This window comes from Doryrhamphus excisus, chromosome 8 (assembly GCF_030265055.1).
Source record: "Doryrhamphus excisus isolate RoL2022-K1 chromosome 8, RoL_Dexc_1.0, whole genome shotgun sequence".
Taxonomy (NCBI): domain Eukaryota; kingdom Metazoa; phylum Chordata; class Actinopteri; order Syngnathiformes; family Syngnathidae; genus Doryrhamphus; species Doryrhamphus excisus.
In genome coordinates, this window is record NC_080473.1 from 11,192,282 (window position 1) to 11,213,236 (window position 20,955).

Genomic DNA, 20,955 nt, shown 5'->3' on the forward strand with positions numbered 1-20,955 from the left:
CAGAAGAATAAATACAAACATAGGGCATTCATATTCAATGACATTAATGATACGTATGTAGTAAATGTATGTAGCATGTAGTTGAACTTTTATTTTCAGGTTTGAGTGATCTCACATTGCTGAAACTCAACTCTGAAACCCTGATGTCACTTCCTGTCTGCCTCTCACACAGGTACCCCAAAAGGATCACATTTATAGTAACACACAGGAGCACAATTCGTAATGATGTCTTAAATGGATTATTTGCTCTTATTAGGTCAAAAATATTGGGTAATTTGAGGCCTGTAATAATGTTGAAAAAATTACTCAGAAGGTCGAAAACAGTTTTACGACTATTTACGACTATTTGCGACTGGAATTCAAGTGTCACATTTGGTTTTACCATTAATAAACGAGGGATTACTGCACACCGGTGATATTTCAGCAACCACAGTATGTCCTCTCTGCAAGCCTTAACTATACACTTAAATATGCACTGAAAATAAGTCAACCCACAGCCAGTAATGTCTTATCTAGCAACAGAAGTGGGTACCAAAAGAATGTGTCTAGCCAATAGTAACACATGATGATGGTAGCGCCTGAATTCCAACATTTACCGTGACAATGTAAAGCAGAGTATGAGCCCCATCCTCTGGGAAACTGGTCCATGTGGCCGTTTTCCAACACAATGAGTCCAAACACACCTCTGCAATAACAAGTGCTGAAGATGCTGAAGATGCAGTGACCCAGTATATCTATGGACACATCTGCATATCTGATTGGCAACCTCAAGTGGAATAAAGGTAGAGTATAACATCCACCAGCTTTGTGATGTCATCAGGAGGGAGTGGAAGAGGATTCCAGTAACAACCCGTACGGCTCTGGTCAATTCTATGCCCAAGAGAGTAAAGCCGGGCTGGATTACAATGGTACACTAAATATTGACATGTAGGACACACTTTGGTCATGTTCACTACAAGCTGTACTCGTGTTGCCACGAGTTATTTTCAATGGATAGTAAACCTATACGGTAATGTTTTTTTTTTTTGTATATCCTCAGTATATTGTTTAGTTAATATTGTTTTTTCACACACTGCCTCCGCCTGGGACAATAGTCGCTATATTAATTAATTATGGATATCCGCTAGCATTCACACAGCAAAAGGTGAACCATCGTAAGGAGCAACGCAAGGTAATGTCGACGAAAAAGGATGGCGGCAGAGCCAAATGCCACAGCAACTGCACGGGAATGAGCAAGGAGCCCATCAACTTGAATGAAAATGCCAAATTCGTTGGAAAGTGTAAGCAACATAACAATCTTCAACTATACCTCAAATATAGCCACCCGACCCACTTTTCTCATCTGTGAAAAGAAAACTACACACCGACAGTCAACACTCACAGAGATGTTTGGTCAGCGCACACTAGTGTGCATTCGCAAAGTTAATTTAATATATCGCAAAAAAAAAAAAAAAAACGCTGCTCTTTAATACAGATGAAAGCAGCATTTCAAGAAATGCACCAAATGTATGATAGACAGTGTGATTTTCCTGTCACAAACAGCAACTTCATCTCAAGATGCATATCCTTCATCACGACAGTCGACACTCACTCAGGCATTTGGTCGATGGAACAGTGCAAAATGTTGTGCGCGCACAGAAATTGTAATTTGCTACATTGCCCGAGAAATGCTGCCCTTTAAAACTGTTTAAAAGCCACCATTTTGTGAAATGCTGCAAACAGTGAGGAAACACCTGACATAAATGGCAATTTCAGAACTTTACAACAGATGACATATTTTTCATTGTTATGATATGTAATAGGCTGCACGGTGGTGGAGTGGTTACCGCAAAGGCCTCACAGCTTGGACACCCAATTTCAATTCCACGCTCGGCCATCTCTGTGTGGAGTTTGCATGTTCTCCCCGTGCATGCGTGGGATTTCTCCGGGTACTCCGGTTTCCTCCCACATTCCAAAAACATGCTAGGTTAATTAGCCACTCCAAATTGTCCATAGGTATGAATGTGAGTGTGAATGGTTGTTTGTCTATATGTGCCCTGTGATTGGCTGGCGAACAGTCCTGGGTGTACCCAGCCTATCGCCCGAAGACAGCTGGGATAGGCTCCAGCACCCCTGCGACCCTCGAGAGGATAAGCAGTAGAAAATGAATGAATGATATGTAATATTGTAATTACAATATATTATGATATACAGTGGAATTTTGGTTACTGTATGGGAAACAGTATTGAGTAAAGTATACCTTTTATGTATGAAGTACATTCAGGAAAACCTATGATCACGATTCATTCAGAAGAGCATTAAAAAAATGTCTTTGCTAGTGCTGCTGTCCACAAAAACTGCTGGCTTTTGCCCTCTATTGATATTATTATTATTATTATTATTTATAAACTACATAAACAAGAGTTCATTTTCATGTTCCGAAATGCAACCCCTCTGCCCGAACCAAATAAATGCATTTTGAAAAGAGCATCCTTAATTTCAAGTCACACACAATGTTCCATGCATGCTGACAACATAAAATCTCATTTCATGTATTTTTCAGCACTGAAGTCTGAAACATACAACCGACACTTCATAAAAAAAACTTCAATAAGTGTGACTCCCAATATGTACTTCTAAATCTGGACTCACCTTTTTTTGTGTCCTATTCCGTGCAAACACTCTGGCGGGACAGCCTGAGCAGAAGATGGAGCTCAAACCACAGAAAAAATTTGAAATCATAACAAAAAAAAAGGTGAGCCTAGCAATGGAGAACATGCTCGGGCTGGGACAGATTTAAAGATGAGGCAAAGACAGGCCAACCTCACTTGGTCCTCCAGTCAGGATGCTCTCTCTGAAATCTGCTCACTCATCGGCTACTGCAAAGAGAGAGAGAAAGAGAGAGAGAGGGAGGAAAAAGAAAGGAGAGGAAGGAGAGGATCAAGCAGGCCCGAGCGCTTAGGTTATATGAAGGTTAATCAGCGTAGTAAAAGTGGCCCATCCAGGAAGATGATGTACGTGTGGGAAACAAAGGGTTACTAGCTATGTGTGTGTGTGTGTGTTTCAGCAATGTGGCTTCACTGCAGCATTTCATCGCCTTGGTCGTCCCAGAATGCTCCACACCCCCCTTTCTCATGTTACTCCCTTTTGCCTCATGTCGTCCCTTTTCTTCCTTTTTTTTCCAAGAATTCCTTCTCAGCGTTATTCACTAACGTTCTCCTCTCATCAGTGAAACGTTCCCGATTGCTCCTCCTTCCAATCGTTCCAAGGTCACCCTGTCCAGGAGCAGGTGCGGGTGCACATATGCTGTTATGCATGTGCAGAGTCATGTGACAAAAAGGCAGTATATTTGCAGATTATTCCCTTTATACTAAAAACGTCTCTAATTAATCTGTCAAACATGTACAGTATGTCATTGACTGGGATCGACACATGTGTTTATAACATGTGTGTGTGTGTGAAGGTCAAGCATCACGTCTTTCGTATGTGCAATGATGGATGGCGACCGACCGGCAATGTGGATTTGTCATTACTATTTTGAAATATGAAGCCTATTACATGAGGTGAATAAACGAACGAGAGTGAGACATCGTTATGTTTTGACAATCATTGTAATTAAAATAACACTTAGCACTGTGCACAAAATTTATTTCTACACCTCCCATCTACTGTAAATGATGTAATGTTTGCTGTTAAGATGAATAAATTCTTCTGTAATAAATACAAATAAAAATGTTCATTGGTAGTGCAGTGGCTCATATTGCTGGCACGGAACCAAGGGTATAATTTATGGTGGGGGGTTAGAATCTCCCCCAGTCAAATCCAGCTAATGTAACCTCCTAATAATCATGTATCCCATATGCAATTCATATAAAAATATCTACATGATTCTATAAATGTGGTGTCATTCTGATTCATTTCATTTATTTCATTTATTAGCAGTAGCATTTAAACAGAACACTAACGACAATCACAGTGCAAAAATGACACAAATGTAAAAGAGTAACTACTAGTACCATGGGAATAATAAACAACAACTGTCGCAACTTTTTACAAAACAAGAGCCGCAAGGCATGCCAGGAAGCCAGAAGCAGTATAAGAGAAGCCTATGTTTTGAAGAAAAACTGATGTTTGAGTTTGAGTCACCTGTTCAGATACAGTCTCAAGTTCTTGTTTTTTGTTTTTTAATTTTTTAAAGATTAGACACATGCAATCCAGAAAATGATATGTAAATGTTACATTTAGGGGGGAAAAGTGGGCTAATAAATTGACAATAAAAACACAAATACTGCGGATTTCAGAAAACAACAGATGGAATGATACAGCACTCTACAAGAAGCAATAAAGTCTGTAAAATTAAATAATTATTGAAAAAAAATCCAAAAATTGTTACAACTATAATGATGAAAATGGTAATATTAATGCTGATTATAATAATGGTGATAATAATAACAATAATAATGGTAATAATGATAAAGATTATAACAATAATGATAATTATAATAACAATAATAATATTACAATGATAATAATAACAGGGGAAACAAGACTATGGCATAAACATGATTATAACTTGCAAAAAGGGGTAGGCATTTATAAGCTTTTGCTTCAGTCTACTCCTTTTGGGCTTGTGATCAGATAGTTGAATACAAATGTAAATAATGGAAAGTTATATTTTGATTGATGTAAGAAATGCACTGTAATGTTTCATATATTTGCCCAAATAAGATAAAAAAACTACTTATGTTCTGAACTGTTATTAATGAAGATTGAGGAGATCGGTTGTGCTTTTGATCACCAAGACTACAGATTCCAGCAAACGTGTGAGACGCCTACTTTAATGGCGGATGTTGACACTGTCAACAGTGTTTACTACTTTACAAAATGCTAGCCTCACATATAAGTTGTTAAGTACCATCTCCTTGCTTGGAAGGACTGCACTTTGGCTCTTCGGCTCAAATTTTGACGATGACACATACTGGAGGTCGTTTCGCCTGGAAGTGATGAATCTAGCCGAGGAGGTCAGTCTGCACATTGAGGGTGTGAGCCGCCATCCCTCACTGCCACTGGAGGTTTCTGAGATGAGATTTATGGAAGCATTGATGGTATGGTGTAATCTTTGTGAAGGGCAAATGTGCTTATGCTTTCAAGTACAAGTCAAGTTCAAGTCAAAGCTCGCTTTTCCAACGGCCTTGTTTTCCCTGGAAATGCTTTACACTGCATTAGTCCATCTTTTTTTTAATCGGGTATGGCTGCAAAATAAAGCCACCATCGAGTAAAGTACAAACTTGGTGTCTGTGTGGTCCCTTTCCCCTCCTACCTCACCACTCCTTTCCTAACAAGAGTCTTCTATGACACCAAAATTGACATAAAATGTGTATTTATCCATTTTATTTGTCATTTCTATGTATTTTTTGCATGTTTTGATCTGACAAATGTTAAGTAAGTTTGATCAAGTGGAGAATTACTACAGCTTCTGCTTGGACCGAGGTAACTATTGAAGTATATATTAAAAAAAAAAACTCTCATGTCTAACCGGAGCTAGCGACTAATGCTGAGAACACCGAGTGCAGCTGTGATTGCAAGGTTCATATTGGTATATTTCAGTTAGCATAGCATTTAAACAGAACACTAACGACAATCACAGTGCAAAAATGACATTGGTATGACATTGGTATATATATATATATATATATATATACCAATATAAACCTTGCAATCACAGCCGCACTCACACACACACACATATATATATATATATATATATATATATATATATATATATATATATATATATATATATATATATATATATATATATATACACCACATTTGTCTATAAGCTACAGCTATCCACTTTGTCGCATGGGATATTTACCCTGAAAGACACAATATAAACCTTGCAATCACAGCCGCACTCGGTGTTCCCAGCATCACTCGCTAGCTCCGGTTAGACATGAGAGTTTTTTTTTTCATACTTCAATATTTACCTTGGTCCAAGCAAAAGTTGTAGTAATTCTACACTTGATCAAACTTACTTAACATTTGTCAGATCAAAACATGCAGAAAACAACATATACCAGTATCCAATAGTAAACACAGTGCACTTCAGCTGTGAGTAAAAAAAATACAATTTCTAATAATAATATTTCTGGTGGTGTAACGTGAGCTATAGCTAATACTATGAAACAGACTCATGGTCATCCATCGATAAATGTTAAGACCTTTTTCATTTCCCTTGTGTTTGATGCTAATGCACTCTCAGCATGTGTGTGTGTGTGTTTGTGTGTGTGTGTGTGAAGCAATGAGCTTAATGCATGTAGCATTATACAGCATCATGTGGTACGTCAGAAATGCTGAAGTTTGGCGTGAAAGTTATATTAATGTTTTAATATTCATTCATTATCTACCGCGCGAGAGGCGGGGTACACCCTGGACTGGTCGCCAGCCAATCACAGGGCACATATAGACAAACAACCATTCACACTCACATTCATACCTATGGACAATTTGGAGTCGCCAATTAACCTAGCATGTTTTTGGAATGTGGGAGGAAACCGGAGTACCCGGAGAAAACCCACGCATGCACGGGGAGAACATGCAAACTGGCCGAGGCCAAGGGTGGAATTGAACCCTGTTCTCCTAGCTGTGACTCGACCGCCGCGCCGCCCTGTTTTAATATTATTAGTAGTTAACTTCGGGCTTCACAGATAAGAATGTGACAGCTTGATAGTTAAAAAAAGATTTCATGATGGAGATAGTTTGACCCTGGAACAGATGAATTCTATCTCCATTATTACCTGTGGGAAATGAGTGTGATGTGTGTTTGACCTTGGAGGTTCCAATGTAGTTTGTTAAAGGTATACGTATGACTCACACTAGACGTTCATCGCCATTGACGAAGGTCAGATGGTGGCAGCGTTAGGTAGAGGGAGTGAACATGAAGTAATATAAATATAAATATAAATATAGGATGCAGCAAAAGAGACAGTGAGGGATATGACTGAAGCAAAGTACTCATCCTGTCTCCAACTCTCGTAAAGTGAGGCTGACTCAGCCAAATTGTCCCGGATTGCCATGCGTGCATATGACGCACTGGTAATCACCTTCATCCCCTCCAAGTCCCCCTCTCTTCTCCCTCTCTCTCTCTCTCTCTCTCTCTCTCTCTCTCTCTCTTCCTCTGCAGTCCCTCCCGCACTCATTTCTCCATTGGACGTTCGTGGAGACGTTGGCTTGCTGCTTCTCCGCCCGGCTGCTGCACCAGCATCCCTTTCTTGTGCCTCTATCTCCCATGCGCCAATCAACCCTCCTCCAGCCTACGTCTCTCTCCCCCCCCTGCGGGGTTTGTTGGCCAGCTTTCTTCCCTGGCTGATAACGTTGCTGCAAGAGTGGTGAGGCTGTCTGACACCAGCACCACGTCGCCACACTGCTTCTGCTCTACCTCACTGCCTTTTTTTTTGATCACCACTGAGGACAGAAAGAGAGAGGAGGACACAGCCTGGGCACAACTCTTTGCGCTTCCTTCCTGGGACAGGAGAGAGAAGAGGGAGGGACTGAAAGCAGGACCGCCTTGCTAGCCCGAGACCTTTAAGACAGACACATTTTGGTTTTGCCTGTGACAGGTTTAGTCGAGGACAACGCTCAGGATTGGGAGACGTACAAGGGCTTGGACAAGACAGGTGGTGCCATGGCGTCATTGGACAACACCGGCTGGAGTGTGCCAGGTCTGATGGTTGCATTGCTGCTGGGTGAGCGAGACTTTGCATATTTACATGACAACACAGCTTTACACTTTAAACTGCTAATGGATTTAAGTGTGTTTACACCTTTAAATGTGTAAGTCTTTAATGGGGGCTTCGTTGCTGTCCCAAAAAAATCCATACCTCCATGCCCAAGCATTAAGTCTTACTCAGTCTGTGTCATCCAACTAAATCAATCCCGATGCTCACTTCCCACACTTTCACATCCAGAGGTGTGATGATGTCACATGATGATGATGATGTACTGACAGCATCACTGTCCGTAGCATCCGTTATGACGCTACTTGAAATTATGACCGCCGGTTCGATACCATGCATATCTGTGTGTGCTCAAGTGACTCACAATGCTGCTCAAAAGTACTCAGCTCACTCCGTCATCCAGATGGCTTTGGTTAAATGGGTGCACTTTATTATTGCATAGTTTTACTTCTCTCTGGATTATTCTTCTAGTTTGAGTGCTGCACAAAACTGAAAGACTTGTTTTATCATCCGTCCATCTTTAGTGGCCTACACACCGTGACGCCTCCTTTTCTCCCTTTAGGAAAAACAACAAATAATGACAACAATGTCGGTTTATATTTGACACATTTCTACCAAGCGAAATACGTAGTGAACATTTAGTGATGCCTCCAACTGCACATCATTAGTAATAGGAACTAAAAAAAAAAAAAGGATGCAGGAACAGAAATAGTCGTGAGTCAGACGTTCCCTATCATGAAAACAACAAATCTTCATTAATCAAACAGAAACCACAAGGGCAGTCACAAGACACTATATTGCGAGACGCTGCTGTTATAAATTATGAGAAACATCATATGGAAGTGCCCGTGTGCAAGGCATTATTGGAAGGCACACCTTGCAGTCCAACCTAGCTAGGTTTTCAGCGTCAGCCAGTGACGTGTCTGCATTTTTTTTTTCCAACGGAGTTGAATAGCTGCTTGCTCTACGTCACGTCTCATCAGAAACTGCAGGAATTCTACATTTGCTAATGTTACTTTACTTAGGGTTAGGGTTAGGGTTAGGATAGAGTTACCCTAACCCTATCAACCCGAGCACCGGCGATCATCGACTTCATAACACACCTCATACATCTACGTCGAAGAAATCCATGCTGACAATTTAACAATATGGTCGACATATCCAGCAAGTTATTGTTAGTTAGTGTTAAGTGTAATTTAAAATTGTATCCCTTTTACAGGACACTCATTGAGATACTTCAGTTAATTATTGCAATACATGAAATGGAGTAGTTTTTAATTTTTTTAAACTTTTAATATGATTGGCTGGCGACCAGTCCAGGGTTGCCCGAAGACAGCTGGGATAGGCTCCAGCACCCCCGCGACTTTCATGAGGATAAGCGGTAGAGTGGTTAGCACTCAGGCCACACAGCTAGGAGGCCCAAGTTCGATTCCACCCTCTCTGCGTAGAGTTCTCCCCGTGAATGCGTGGGTTTTCTCTGGGCTTTCCGGAGAAAAATGTATATTTCGAATAATTTAAACAAACCAAGACTGCATGGTGGTTGAGTGGTTAGCACGCAGGCCTCACAGCTAGGAGACCCAAGTTCAATTCCAGAGTTCGCATGTTCTCCCTGTGCATGCGTGAGTTTTCGCCCGGTACTCCGGTTTCCTCTCACATTCCAAAAACATGCTAGGTTAATTGGTGACTCCAAATTGTCCATAGGTATGAATGTGAGTGTGAATGGTTGTTTGTCTATATGTGCCCTGTGATTGGCTGGCCACCAGTCCAGGGTGTACCCCGCCTCTTGCCTGAAGACAGCTGGTTTAGTCTCCAGCACCCCCCATGACCCTTGTGAGAATAAGTGGAGGAAAATGAATGAATGCAATGTAATGTTGTTGAAATGTTGTCGCTGGCCTTATGAAGGGATACCACATATCCCCTTTCACTGAGTGTTATGCAATACTTTAGTACTTGTAGTACAACTTGCAGGAAGTTCTAGTAAACTGATGCACTTGTTTATGGGTGTCAAATTGTGCAAGCTGTGGGATGCATACATGACCCCCACCGTGTCCGCCACTGCTTAACTGCTCTTGGAATTCTCGGTCCAGTCACCTCATCACTTTCTATCCTTCCTTTCTTCTCCTTCCTGTATGCCGGGAACATCCACCATCGCTTGTGTCTCCCCTTTCCCATTTATCTCTCCTCTTTATTCTCCACCTTCATGACCATTCCTTTTCCGTTCTTGCCATCACTCCTCCCTCGTTCCCTCTCTAGGTAATGCTGTCCTCGGTCTGTTCTCTGTGGGTTCACTCCGAAATACATTAAACCTTCAATGTGTGGCCTACTTAAACAAAACACATCACCTTGGCTGTCATCCAAGGACACTCACACATAGTCAGCTGCATTTCCTCCCATTACTTTAGGTCCGCTGTTTCAGATATTGATGTTCTCCTGCTGGGAGGAAGCTATTTGATCATGGAGCTAAAATATCATACAAATACAGTACATGCGTGTACACTCATTGAAAGCATGCACACATGGTCGAAAATCGAAATGCATATAGACAACATATTACGAAGCAATGCCTCTCATGCTGTAGACAATTATAACTATAATAAATACACTTTATTACTGGAGAGACAAAAGAAAAATGTACTGCCAAAATATAATAAATATAAAAAATATTGGCTGCATGTTAAATATATTTGACATTTTGACATTCTAAACAGGGATTCATTCATTCATTCATTTTCTACCACTTATCCTCAGGGGAGTGGAATCGAACTCGGGTCTACTAACTGTGTGGCCTGCGCGCTAACCACTCATCACCATGCAGCTCTAAACAGGGATACAAATGAAAAAATAAGTTACCATTACAAATGATGACGTGATTATGCTAATGCCTTATTTAATTCATATTGAAGGGTAAATATAAGTTAACCATTTAAAAAAATCTTAAAATGTCATTCATGTCATTCATGTGGTGCTGCAAGCCATCTAACCTTTTGTAAAAAGAAATATGAAGGAAACACACTCACTGTAGGGGTGTTATTTCATGTCTACAGGGCTCTAATCATGTTAAAAACCATATTTAGAAAGTCATAAACAAGTTCTCTCTGCTCTAAGTTAACCATTAGTTGACAATTTTTATTTTTTATTCTGTTAATTTGTCATTTTGCACAAAAAAATTATTGAACAGTTTGTTCGGGGGGTGGGGGGTCTGGCTTTGAGTAACATCTTACTCCATATGGCCAATTCTTGCATGATGTCATGCATGTGTTTTCCCCAAAAATGATGGTCACACTCAACAGTGCCGTGGTTCATTGCTACAGACTTTGAATGGCAGCACAGGCATTCAAAGCACTCCTCACTATGGGAAACATTAATAGCCATTGATTACACAACTGGATGGAACTAAAAATACACCAGCAGACCACCCCTGTGTGCCTTCATCTCCTATTTTGCTTTGACATCCTGGCAGAATGGGTTCTCAGTACAACAACAAAAAAAAGACCAGACTGGAAAAGTGACCAGAGGTAAAAAAGTAAAAGTCCATTAAGAGAAAGAAGATCCTCACAGAGAAAAGAACAAGAGAACCCGGCTCACATTCCTATTGAAGACGTGTCAAGTTGATAAAAATATCCAAATGGTAGAAGTCTAGATGAAAGGGTTAGATTAAGAGACTGTTGAAGGTATTTGCTCAATTTTACTAGCTAAAGATAAAAGCTAAAACTAACACATAGTTTAAAAAGGACTAACCTGACAACTGACAGTTATCGTGGAAACATCGAGTATGCATATGACAGCTTGCTTTGCAACAAAGGAAACACCTTGATGCCCCTGCAAATAAAGGAAAAGATGCCTTGATGCCCCTGCGAACAAACTAAAGCAGAAACACCATGAAAGAAACGGTTCAAGCAAGGGCAGTGGCGGAAGCTGATTGGTCCAGAACTCCAGCCTCTTACACAATCTTGAGTGTATAAAAGGCGGGGGCAGGCAAAGGAAGGGTGCTTTTTGCCACTGTGCGGTAGTAAGACAATGTGTCACCAATTTGAAATAAGTCCCACTGGTCCCATATTAGTGTATTGTCCAAAATCTAGCATTAATACTGGAATTTAGACAGTTTAAAACCCTCATTGGGAAAATACTGTTTTGTTTTAAAGGGAGGCAATGTTCTGAGCTATAAATGTTGTTAGAATGTTGTATTAATGTTTCAGATAATGAGGTTTGCACCTTTCGGAAGTGAGCCCTGAAAGAAGTTTTTTGTTATGGCTCTGAACCTTCGGTTTCAAAGAGCTTTGTCTAACACTGGCAATTTGTGATGTCACAGGCAGCTGGGCTTCCTTATATGGGCATGCTCTGTAGGCCAGATGCGCTCTAAGAGTGCCCTCCCTGCAGCTCTGCTTCCCTCCGTTTATGGATGTTAGCTATAGCTCCCAGGAAATCATTCTAAGAGGCAAGCTAAGGCAGAAGTGGTTGGAGTTGGTGATTCCCAGCAAAAGAAAAATATTTTCACCTCACATGGGTCAGTTTTTGTGAACATGAATTTGAAATATCCGCACTCTCAACACGTGTTAGGCCACTCTGCTGCTGTGCGCCCATTGAGGCGGAGAGTGTGACCAATCACAGCGTGTGTGGAACAGCATTCATTTTGGAAATACAGCTGAAAATCTGGAAGATCTAGAAAACAAAATGATTAAACTTGTATTGCCTATGTCTGTATGTGACTGACGGGTAGTTTGCAGAATGCCAAACTTTGTTTTAAGATGTGTAGCGAAGCCTTTTTGTTTGCTTGATAAGGGTTTTTATCATCATGATGTCATGAAATTGGTCTCCTCACTCAAAAGTGGAGTAAACAAATGAGGGCAATGATAGATCTAGATTCTAATTCTCATAAACAGGATTAATGGACACATATTTTACTGTTATAACAGAATTAAAAAAAACAACCTCAAAGCCCTTAAACACCTTTGGGAAGAACTACAGAGATGGTGAGAAAGTTCTTTCACCTCAGCAATGTTCTTTCTGTTCTTGTTTCTACATTTGTGGCAAGCGTCCCAATACTTTTGTGTCCCTGTCATTCAGGTGTACTGCCTGTTCATGGCTTGGAGGTGTCAACAGGAAAGGTGTCATCAATCGAAGCAATGAACGGCTCCACGGTGCTCATACCGTGCACTTACTCTTCCTGCATTGGTATCAGAAACCTGCACTTCAACTGGCATTTCAATGACAACGGAACCATGATCAAGGTACACACCTCCAAGCATCGCCACTTTAGTAGATCTTCGACTGTTGTGTGAGCCATGCATTTGTGTGTGTGTGTTTAGTTATGCGAAGGGGTGGTTCCTATTGAAGGTGTGGAGCCCAGGGTGAAAGTGAACCACGAGAGAGTCGAATTTGTGGGCTCCTCAAAGGGCAACAATATCTCTATCCTGCTGTGGAACATCACGTTTGAAGATAATGGGGAGTACACTTGCTTTGCCAGAAACCCAAAAGAGAAGGGCCGCAACCACAGTGCTATCTTCACCCTCAATGTGGTGAGCCAAAGTGAGTGACACCGGCTGACATCGAATGTCGCCATTTTTCCTTGATCTCATCAAATGTATTTCTGTCTTTCCACACTTTCAGTGAAAGAGGATGACAACACTTTAACAGTGATCATTGTCTCCGTGTTGGGTGGAGTGATTGGCTTGGTTATCATTGTAATGGTGATAAAGGCCTTGGTGGTTCACTTCCTGCTGAAGGATGATGAGAAGAAGTAAGTGCTCTAATGTGCTGTTAGAGGTATATCCCTTGTATTTTTTTTCCCATAATGCATTTCCATCCTGGGATGAAATGCATTATGGGAAGATATTAAAATAACTGTTGTTCTTGTTGTTTTTATTAACTCTATTCATACTTTTATTGAATAGTTCTTAGCTACCTTTAGAGTGTTAAGTTGCTGTATGATGAATTAAGTTTTATTTGTAAGATGACACCATGACTCAGACCTTTATATTGAGTAATGACCCCAATCGATTTCCAAAGGGTGAAAATGTTAGTTGATTAAAGGTCATGATTTTTTTTTATTACTTTTTAGTGAGACAAAATGTTTAAAATAAAAATGCCACTTTTTTTGCACTGTGTTCCTTGTAAACAGATAATTTCAATCATTTATTACATGAGATGTGACCTGATCTGAGCTGCTTCTAGTATCGGAAATGAAGTGGAAAAAATGAGAAAAAAATGAAAAAAAAAAAGAAAAGAAAAGAAAAAGAAATGAAGTGCTGGATAATATTGCTAGCATCTGGAGTAAATCTATCAGTCAAAAGGAATCTGGAATGTAAATTGATCCAAGTTGCATATATCTCAGTATTAATTAGCTCTGATTTGCTGCATATGCTAATCTTTGCCCCCCCCCCCCCTGCAGTAAGGAGTGCCTGGTTAACGCCTCAGGGAACGACAATACAGAAAATGGACTTACAGGAGCCAAAGCAGACAACAAAGGAACACCAAAGGCATGAGCAAAAATTCAGCGTTACGTCTGTATGTATGTTTGTATATATGTTCCAACAAATGTACACTTTCAATGAATGGACTGTCTTATCTTGTCGCTAAATAGTACACCGTGCAAATGCATAGTTGAAATCATTGCTTGAAATCGAAGAAGCGCGCAGAAGGCTGAGTCACTCTTGCCTACCTGGCAGCCCCATTAGTTGCAATCTTCACAGCCTGTATGGTCGAATTCTGCTTCACATTTTACTCCATCACAGCAACTTCCCCACAGTATTTATACATATATATTGATCCGGTACTAATAGATTTTCCCTATTAAGTTAGGTGGTAAGACACCTGGATAAACGAGAGGAAAGATGTTCATTTTGATGGCATAAATAATGGATCGCATTCAGTGAAGTGCAAACGGTAACTAAAATGTCGCTACCCAACCTTCATTCACGTGAATGAAAATAATTATTGTGTTCTTCAAAAATGACCTTTAAAGGACTTAACACTTGCTATTTATTGCACCTTGTAGTGTTGTATTAAGTTAACAACAAGCAAGATTAATGTTGGTTAATTGGAACCTTCAAGATGAATGGGAAACTGCGAAAATACTGTTTTGTTATACTCTTCTCACCTATAAATGTAGTTTAATGTTGTATTCTCGTGTTAAACAATGCCAAAGTTTCAGATAATGAGGTTTGCGCATTTAGAAGTGAGCCCGGAAAGAAGTTTGGGATGGCTCTGAACCCTCGGTTTCAGAGAGGTTTTCAAACACTGGCAATTTGTGACATCACAGGCAGCTGGGCTTCCTTATACGGGAATGCTCTGTAGACCAGATACGCTCAAGGAGTGCCCTCCCCGCAGCTCTGTTTCACTCTGTTTCCAGTTGTTAGCTATGGCTCCCAGGAAATCTTTCTACGAGGCAAGCTCAGGCAGAAGCGGTTGGAGTTGGTGATTCCCAGCAAGAGAAAAATATTTTCATCTATAAACGGCATTTTAAATGGTTTCAGTTTTTGTGAACATGAATGTGAAATATCTGCCAAATGGTTCCTGAAGCCAAAAGCAGAATGTTCATGAAACCCAAAAGCAGATTTGATCATATGGCTGGCAACGGGGCTTCCTAAAGCAAATGAATGATCTTCTGTAGTTTTTTTGTTGTTTTTTTAAGCTTTAAGAAAAAAAAAACACAGGTGCCTGCTTTTGCTTCTGCTCCCTCTGTTAGCGGGAGGATAAAATCACAGAAAATAATTTTTAAAAAAAGCAAAACAAAGAACCCGAACCCTCATCCCAAGACAATCCCGAGACTCCCCAGCTCCCCACTGAGAGGAATGAAGTTAATCATGCTGCTTCTGACTTGTAGTCTATTACTTTTATTACTTTTAGCATGTGCGTATTTTATAAAACTCATACATTTACATGGCGTCAACAGCACAGTGTAGGAACTGCTGTGTTATTTTCTTGCAAATATCCACATTAACCTCAGCACCTTTAGGAATGTTAAGGATGACAGCTGAAAATGTCGTTTTGTTTCTACGCATATCATAAGGATGCACTGTAGTATGTATGAATGTACTGTATGTACTGTCTGTAAGTATGAATGAGTATCAGGGCCACACTGAAAAGACTGAAATAACAATTTGAACAATATTTTTATCATTTCAATTATTTTATCACAATATACAAAAATGAAAATTAGTAATAATGGCAAAATGATAATGGCAAAAATAATGGCAAAAGAGTCACAATATAAAAAAACATTTCATTTTATAGTAATAACATCATAAATATATAAATATATATATTAGAGAAAATCATAATTTTAACAAAATAACATTGTAATATTTCAACAATTCCCTCATTTATCTCGGTTACTTCGTTCGATACACGACGGCGATAAATTAATTTTTGTTACCATTATTATAGCCCCATAGACATAAAATAACACCCCTACAGTCACCTTTGCACTCTTACTATTCTTTGTTTACATCACAAAGCACTGGCTACAAGATCACTGCATGGAAACAACAATGCTACAGAGCTAACTAGTTAGCCTCCAGTTTGTTTATTCTAAACTTAAGAAAGGGTTTCAAACAGAGTGGGGAAGAAGACCAAAGTAAGAGCCCCAAAACTTACCACTTCCACATGGAATGGGGGGAAAACCTGTTTTCACTGTCATGTTGGACATCACTGACTACGTAGTATATGCAGTAAGTAATACACCACTATACTATTCCAAGAAAAAATGTAGAATATTACAGAGTATTTAAAAAGTTTGAATTTTGCAGGATTTTTAATTTCATATTAATCAATTAAAGTCTGAATTATACACCAAAAAGTAATTACTTTGTACTATACAGTTCAGAATATTACAAAAAAATCATAATTTTATGAGAAAAAGGTTTAATGTATATAAAGTTGTACTGTAACTTGGAAAATGTCATATTGCAAGAAAAATGTGGTTACATTAAGAGAACAGTCATAATATTATGAAGAAAAAAAAATATGGAAACATAAAAGTTAAAGTTCCCATAACTCTAATGAGGACAAACAGTATAGAAAATGGATTAATGGATAAAAGTTGAAGATGGATATTTTCTCGTAACATTACTACCTTTTCCTAATGTTATTTTCAGTATGGCCCTAATACTCATTTGTAGTAAATTCATGTCGTATGTCCAAAAAGATACAGATTTGAGATGTAAAATTTCAACAGCTCTTATTTTCAACCTTTTATTCTAGACAAAACATCCAGTTTAAATCCTTACCTTGTAGCTGTGTCCCAAAATAAGCAGAAAGGGATACTGTAGATATCGCCATCCTGCCATTAACGGCTCCACCTTGTCCCCTCTATGCAACTCTACCAGAGGTTACTTGAGAAGCTGGCACACATGACCCGCCACACACCCTCACACATAACTGGGATAGCTGGGACAGCTGAGTGCTACACACGGACACACACACGTACACACACATGTACACATCCGAGTACTCACAGCAGAGAGTGGTGCGAACAAACAATACAGCACTTTACCACTTATCAGAGTGGCTGCACAAATCAATTATATGTTTCATTTATTTTAGTATTCAGATGCTTCACTCTGGTCGGCCTGCTGCTTTCGATTTTGTTATGTACTGTATATTTCCTCTTGCTTTCAATAGAAGCAATATTAGACATTATTATGCAATAACCTGTTAAAAGGCACTTTATAGATCCATTGTACCGATGTGTGCATCCGCACTGTGTGGGCTAATACATTGAATTGGGTTCATACATTTATATGAGACATAATGTATCTGTACTGAATTCCATACTGATTTTCTGAGCTCCCCGCTACTGTACGTCATAAATCATACATCATACATCATACATGCTGACCTCTCACTTTCCCGTGTACAACCACAGGATCGAACATACAAAATTGGCAGTTTCAATATAACATTGTAACTATCGATCAGTGAAACTTGCAAGTCTAGACTTGCAATTATTATTCATAGAAACACTTTAAGGACACTTAAGTATTATAACAAAATCCGTCATTTGGTTATGTCTTAATTCTATGCTTCCATATGTGGACTGAAGACTTCCATAATGGCAAGGCGTCCCAATACTTTTGTATTTATGGTACATATTGTAATAGTGCGCCATGTCTTCTCCAAGCATGCCCAATCATTTGCCTTAATTACTCAAAATTGGGTCCACCAAAAATCCAAACATACAAAAACAGGTAATTTTTCCTGTCGGAAATCATATAAATCCAAATTCATCCATTCTCAACACCCAGAAATATTTTTAAAATACATTTTATAGAGAATTATTCTAGTTTTACATGCAGAAAACAATGCAAAATAATTCTAGATGGAACTACTCCCCATACATCTTGGTTCAATCTTGGTTCTAGCAAGTTTCTCGCACTCGTAACTTTCTTTGACCCCATGTAGGGTTATCTAGAAATCGCACTTGATAAAAAGATGCAGTTAGGAACGCATGGCGTGCTTTGTTTAGGTACAACATGACATTACAGGGCAAACATAGTAGCTTGTTATGTGCAATATTGGTTTGACGATCCTATTTTTGGAATTATAGTGTATTGGAAACTCTTCTTTAAATGGCATTTTTTTCATCATGACAGATATTTCCTGGTGTGTTAGGTGATGAATGAGTGGGCGTAATGGCTTGTCCAAAAATGTCCGATACTAAATAGAAAATCATTATTTTTGTTGCAGTATATGTGCTCATGGTACAATGCCACAGAAAAGAAAACTTGGCTATGCTTGTCAGTGTACAGTTTGTGTAGCAGTATCGATTTGCACACAGTAATTATCATCAAAATAACCCGAAACACAATATACTATCATATACAGTACGTAGATTATTAGTACTGCATTATGATGAAGGCCAATGTTTACATCTGCCAATCAATATAACACTGATGTCATGTGTGAAAGCAAAGTTGACGAGCCTCTGGATGAGATGCTGACACAAAAGTGAATGTGGAAAACAACACCAAGAACTAGTTGATGAACTTTGAAGTATATTTTCTTGACTCATTCTGACCTGTCTGTCAACCCTCATGGTCATCTGTTTACATTCATTGCTGCAGTACTGCGCCATACAGACACTTTAGACTTATACACTGCTACTGCCACCAAGTGGTGAAAATTATTATTCATGTAGTCAAATGCACCTGAGATGCATTTTGTCTCAAATCAATAGTAAAAAAAAAAAAATCTCATCTGTGCTATATGGGTGTTTTAGCAACATTTATACTAATTTGTAAAGATATTGGAGGAGGGACCACGCAAACTTACGGATCAAATGTCTTCAAATTGACAGCCATACCATAATGGTATTAAAGTAAGTCAAAACTATCATAAATGGGGATTGACCACTATGTTTTTTAGAGTAAGTTTAAACTGCCACAGCAGCTGGAACTCATACTGCCAGTCCAGGAGTCTCACGTCTGCCGAATACACATTTTAAACCAATATTTACAATAAAAAAAAATTAAACATGTATTGTATTGACAACATTTCTTTAGTAAAATTGTAACAATTGTAGAACGGGGGTGTCCATAATGTTAAAAATAAAATTAAACAGCAAAATATGGAAGTCATTTTATAGGCAAAAAAGGCCAAAATATTAGGTGAATTAAGTTATAATAATACACAGTATGAAAAAAATGAAAAAAAGTTTATTGTAAGCAGAAAAAAGATCATATAAATAATACACTGTCACCTACAGAGATGTAAAAAAGTGTTTGCCCCCTTCCTGTTTTCTAATTTTTTTTAGACTCAAAACGTTTCAGATCAAACAAATTTAAAAATTAGCAAACACAACTGAACACAAAATGTAGTTTTTAAGGGAAAGTTTCATGTAGTCAAACCGTTAAAACACAACTTAAAACATAACTCAACATTACTTAACTAGGATTAATTGAGATCTATGAGTCTGGAGAAGATTTTAATGCCATTTATAAATCATTTGGACTCCAGCAAACCACAGAGAGAGCCATTATCCACCAATGGCGAAAACATTGAACAGTGGAGAACCTTCCCAGAAGTGGTCGGCCAACCAAAATTACCAAAATCAGCCCAAAAGTACAGGGACAACTTATCCCAGAAGTCACTAAAGACCCCACATCAACATCCAACGAACTAACTAAATATGTACGTATGTATATGTATGCTGATACTATATTTTTTCTCCCTTATTAACAAAACATTTCATTCAAAAACAACATTTTGTGTTGTCAATGACTACTATTTCAATTTGTTTGATTTTAAACATCCAAGTGTGACAAATCAGGAAGGGGGCAAACACTTTTTCACACCACTGTATTAGACAAATCTTCAACTGGAGGCTGCATTTGCTTTAAATATATTTCACTTATGAGCATTGGTTGGGTTACCAAATATTAAAAAAAAAATCAGTATGCAGTCCTCGGTGGAAAACATTTGGGCACCCCTGCTCTTGAAATACATCATTAATGGCCACACTGCCGAGTCAAGAATGTGACATCTCCCACATTCCACTCAAATCCAAAGATCAAATCGCTGATCAATGCAGTTCAACAGGAAGCTCAACCCATAAATAAAAGAAGACGACAGTAGTTTTTTAACATATTATCTAAATGATAGTCACGTAATACACACAATGTCCAACTTGTAAGTTTTGCAGCAATTGTCTGTACTATCCGTATACAAATATATACTGTCTGTACACATTATCACCACTGCCAAATGTTTCTCTGAATGTCAAGCTGGTTGTCTCTCTGTAATCACACTGCTTCCCATGCTCACCTCATGACTATGCACCTATGACTTCATTTGTTATGAAATAGAAGTATGTAAATAAAAGGATTATAATTGCCAGACATCTTTGAAGTGTCACTGCCTCTTTTGTTAATCTGGTAAATCTCGTAAAGTCAAACTAGGAATTGCAACTCCTTTAAATTATGTGAATGAAGTATTGCACTGAATAAACATAAGACTGAATATAATGACGTTTTTTTTTTTCAGACTATAAGTCACACTTTTGTCATAGTTCGCCTGGTCCTGTGACTTATACTCCGGAGCACTTTACATATCTTTGTCTTTTCACTGTGACAGCCACAAGAGGGCGCTCTAGGCTTGTGTGCCAGTATCTTCTACTCCAATCACTTCTGTACCATTTACAAAATTACAAACTTCTAAAGACAACTGAGAAATCTTGAGCACAGTTGATGGATTTACACAATTTTATAATCCCGAATGCCTAATCCCAACAACGTGTTTG

The 20,955-nt window shown here is 38.9% G+C and overlaps 1 protein-coding gene across 2 annotated transcripts; it reads left to right on the forward strand.

Moving 5' to 3' along the window:
* Window positions 1–7,197: 7,197 nt before the first annotated feature.
* Window positions 7,198–20,902, forward strand: scn4ba (sodium channel, voltage-gated, type IV, beta a). Of its 2 annotated transcripts, XM_058080349.1 has the most exons (6): window positions 11,741–12,222; window positions 12,632–12,688; window positions 12,783–12,946; window positions 13,025–13,244; window positions 13,326–13,455; window positions 14,107–20,902. In XM_058080349.1, the coding sequence occupies exons 1-6, from the start codon at window positions 12,114–12,116 to the stop codon at window positions 14,198–14,200; spliced, it is 774 nt and encodes a 257-aa protein (XP_057936332.1). In that variant the 5' UTR covers window positions 11,741–12,113; the 3' UTR covers window positions 14,201–20,902. The 2 variants fall into 2 exon arrangements, with proteins under 2 accessions (XP_057936333.1, XP_057936332.1); XM_058080350.1 differs by lacking the exons at window positions 11,741–12,222; window positions 12,632–12,688 and adding an exon at window positions 7,198–7,727 and having other exon boundaries at window positions 14,107–20,901.
* The last annotated feature ends 53 nt before the right edge of the window (window positions 20,903–20,955 follow it).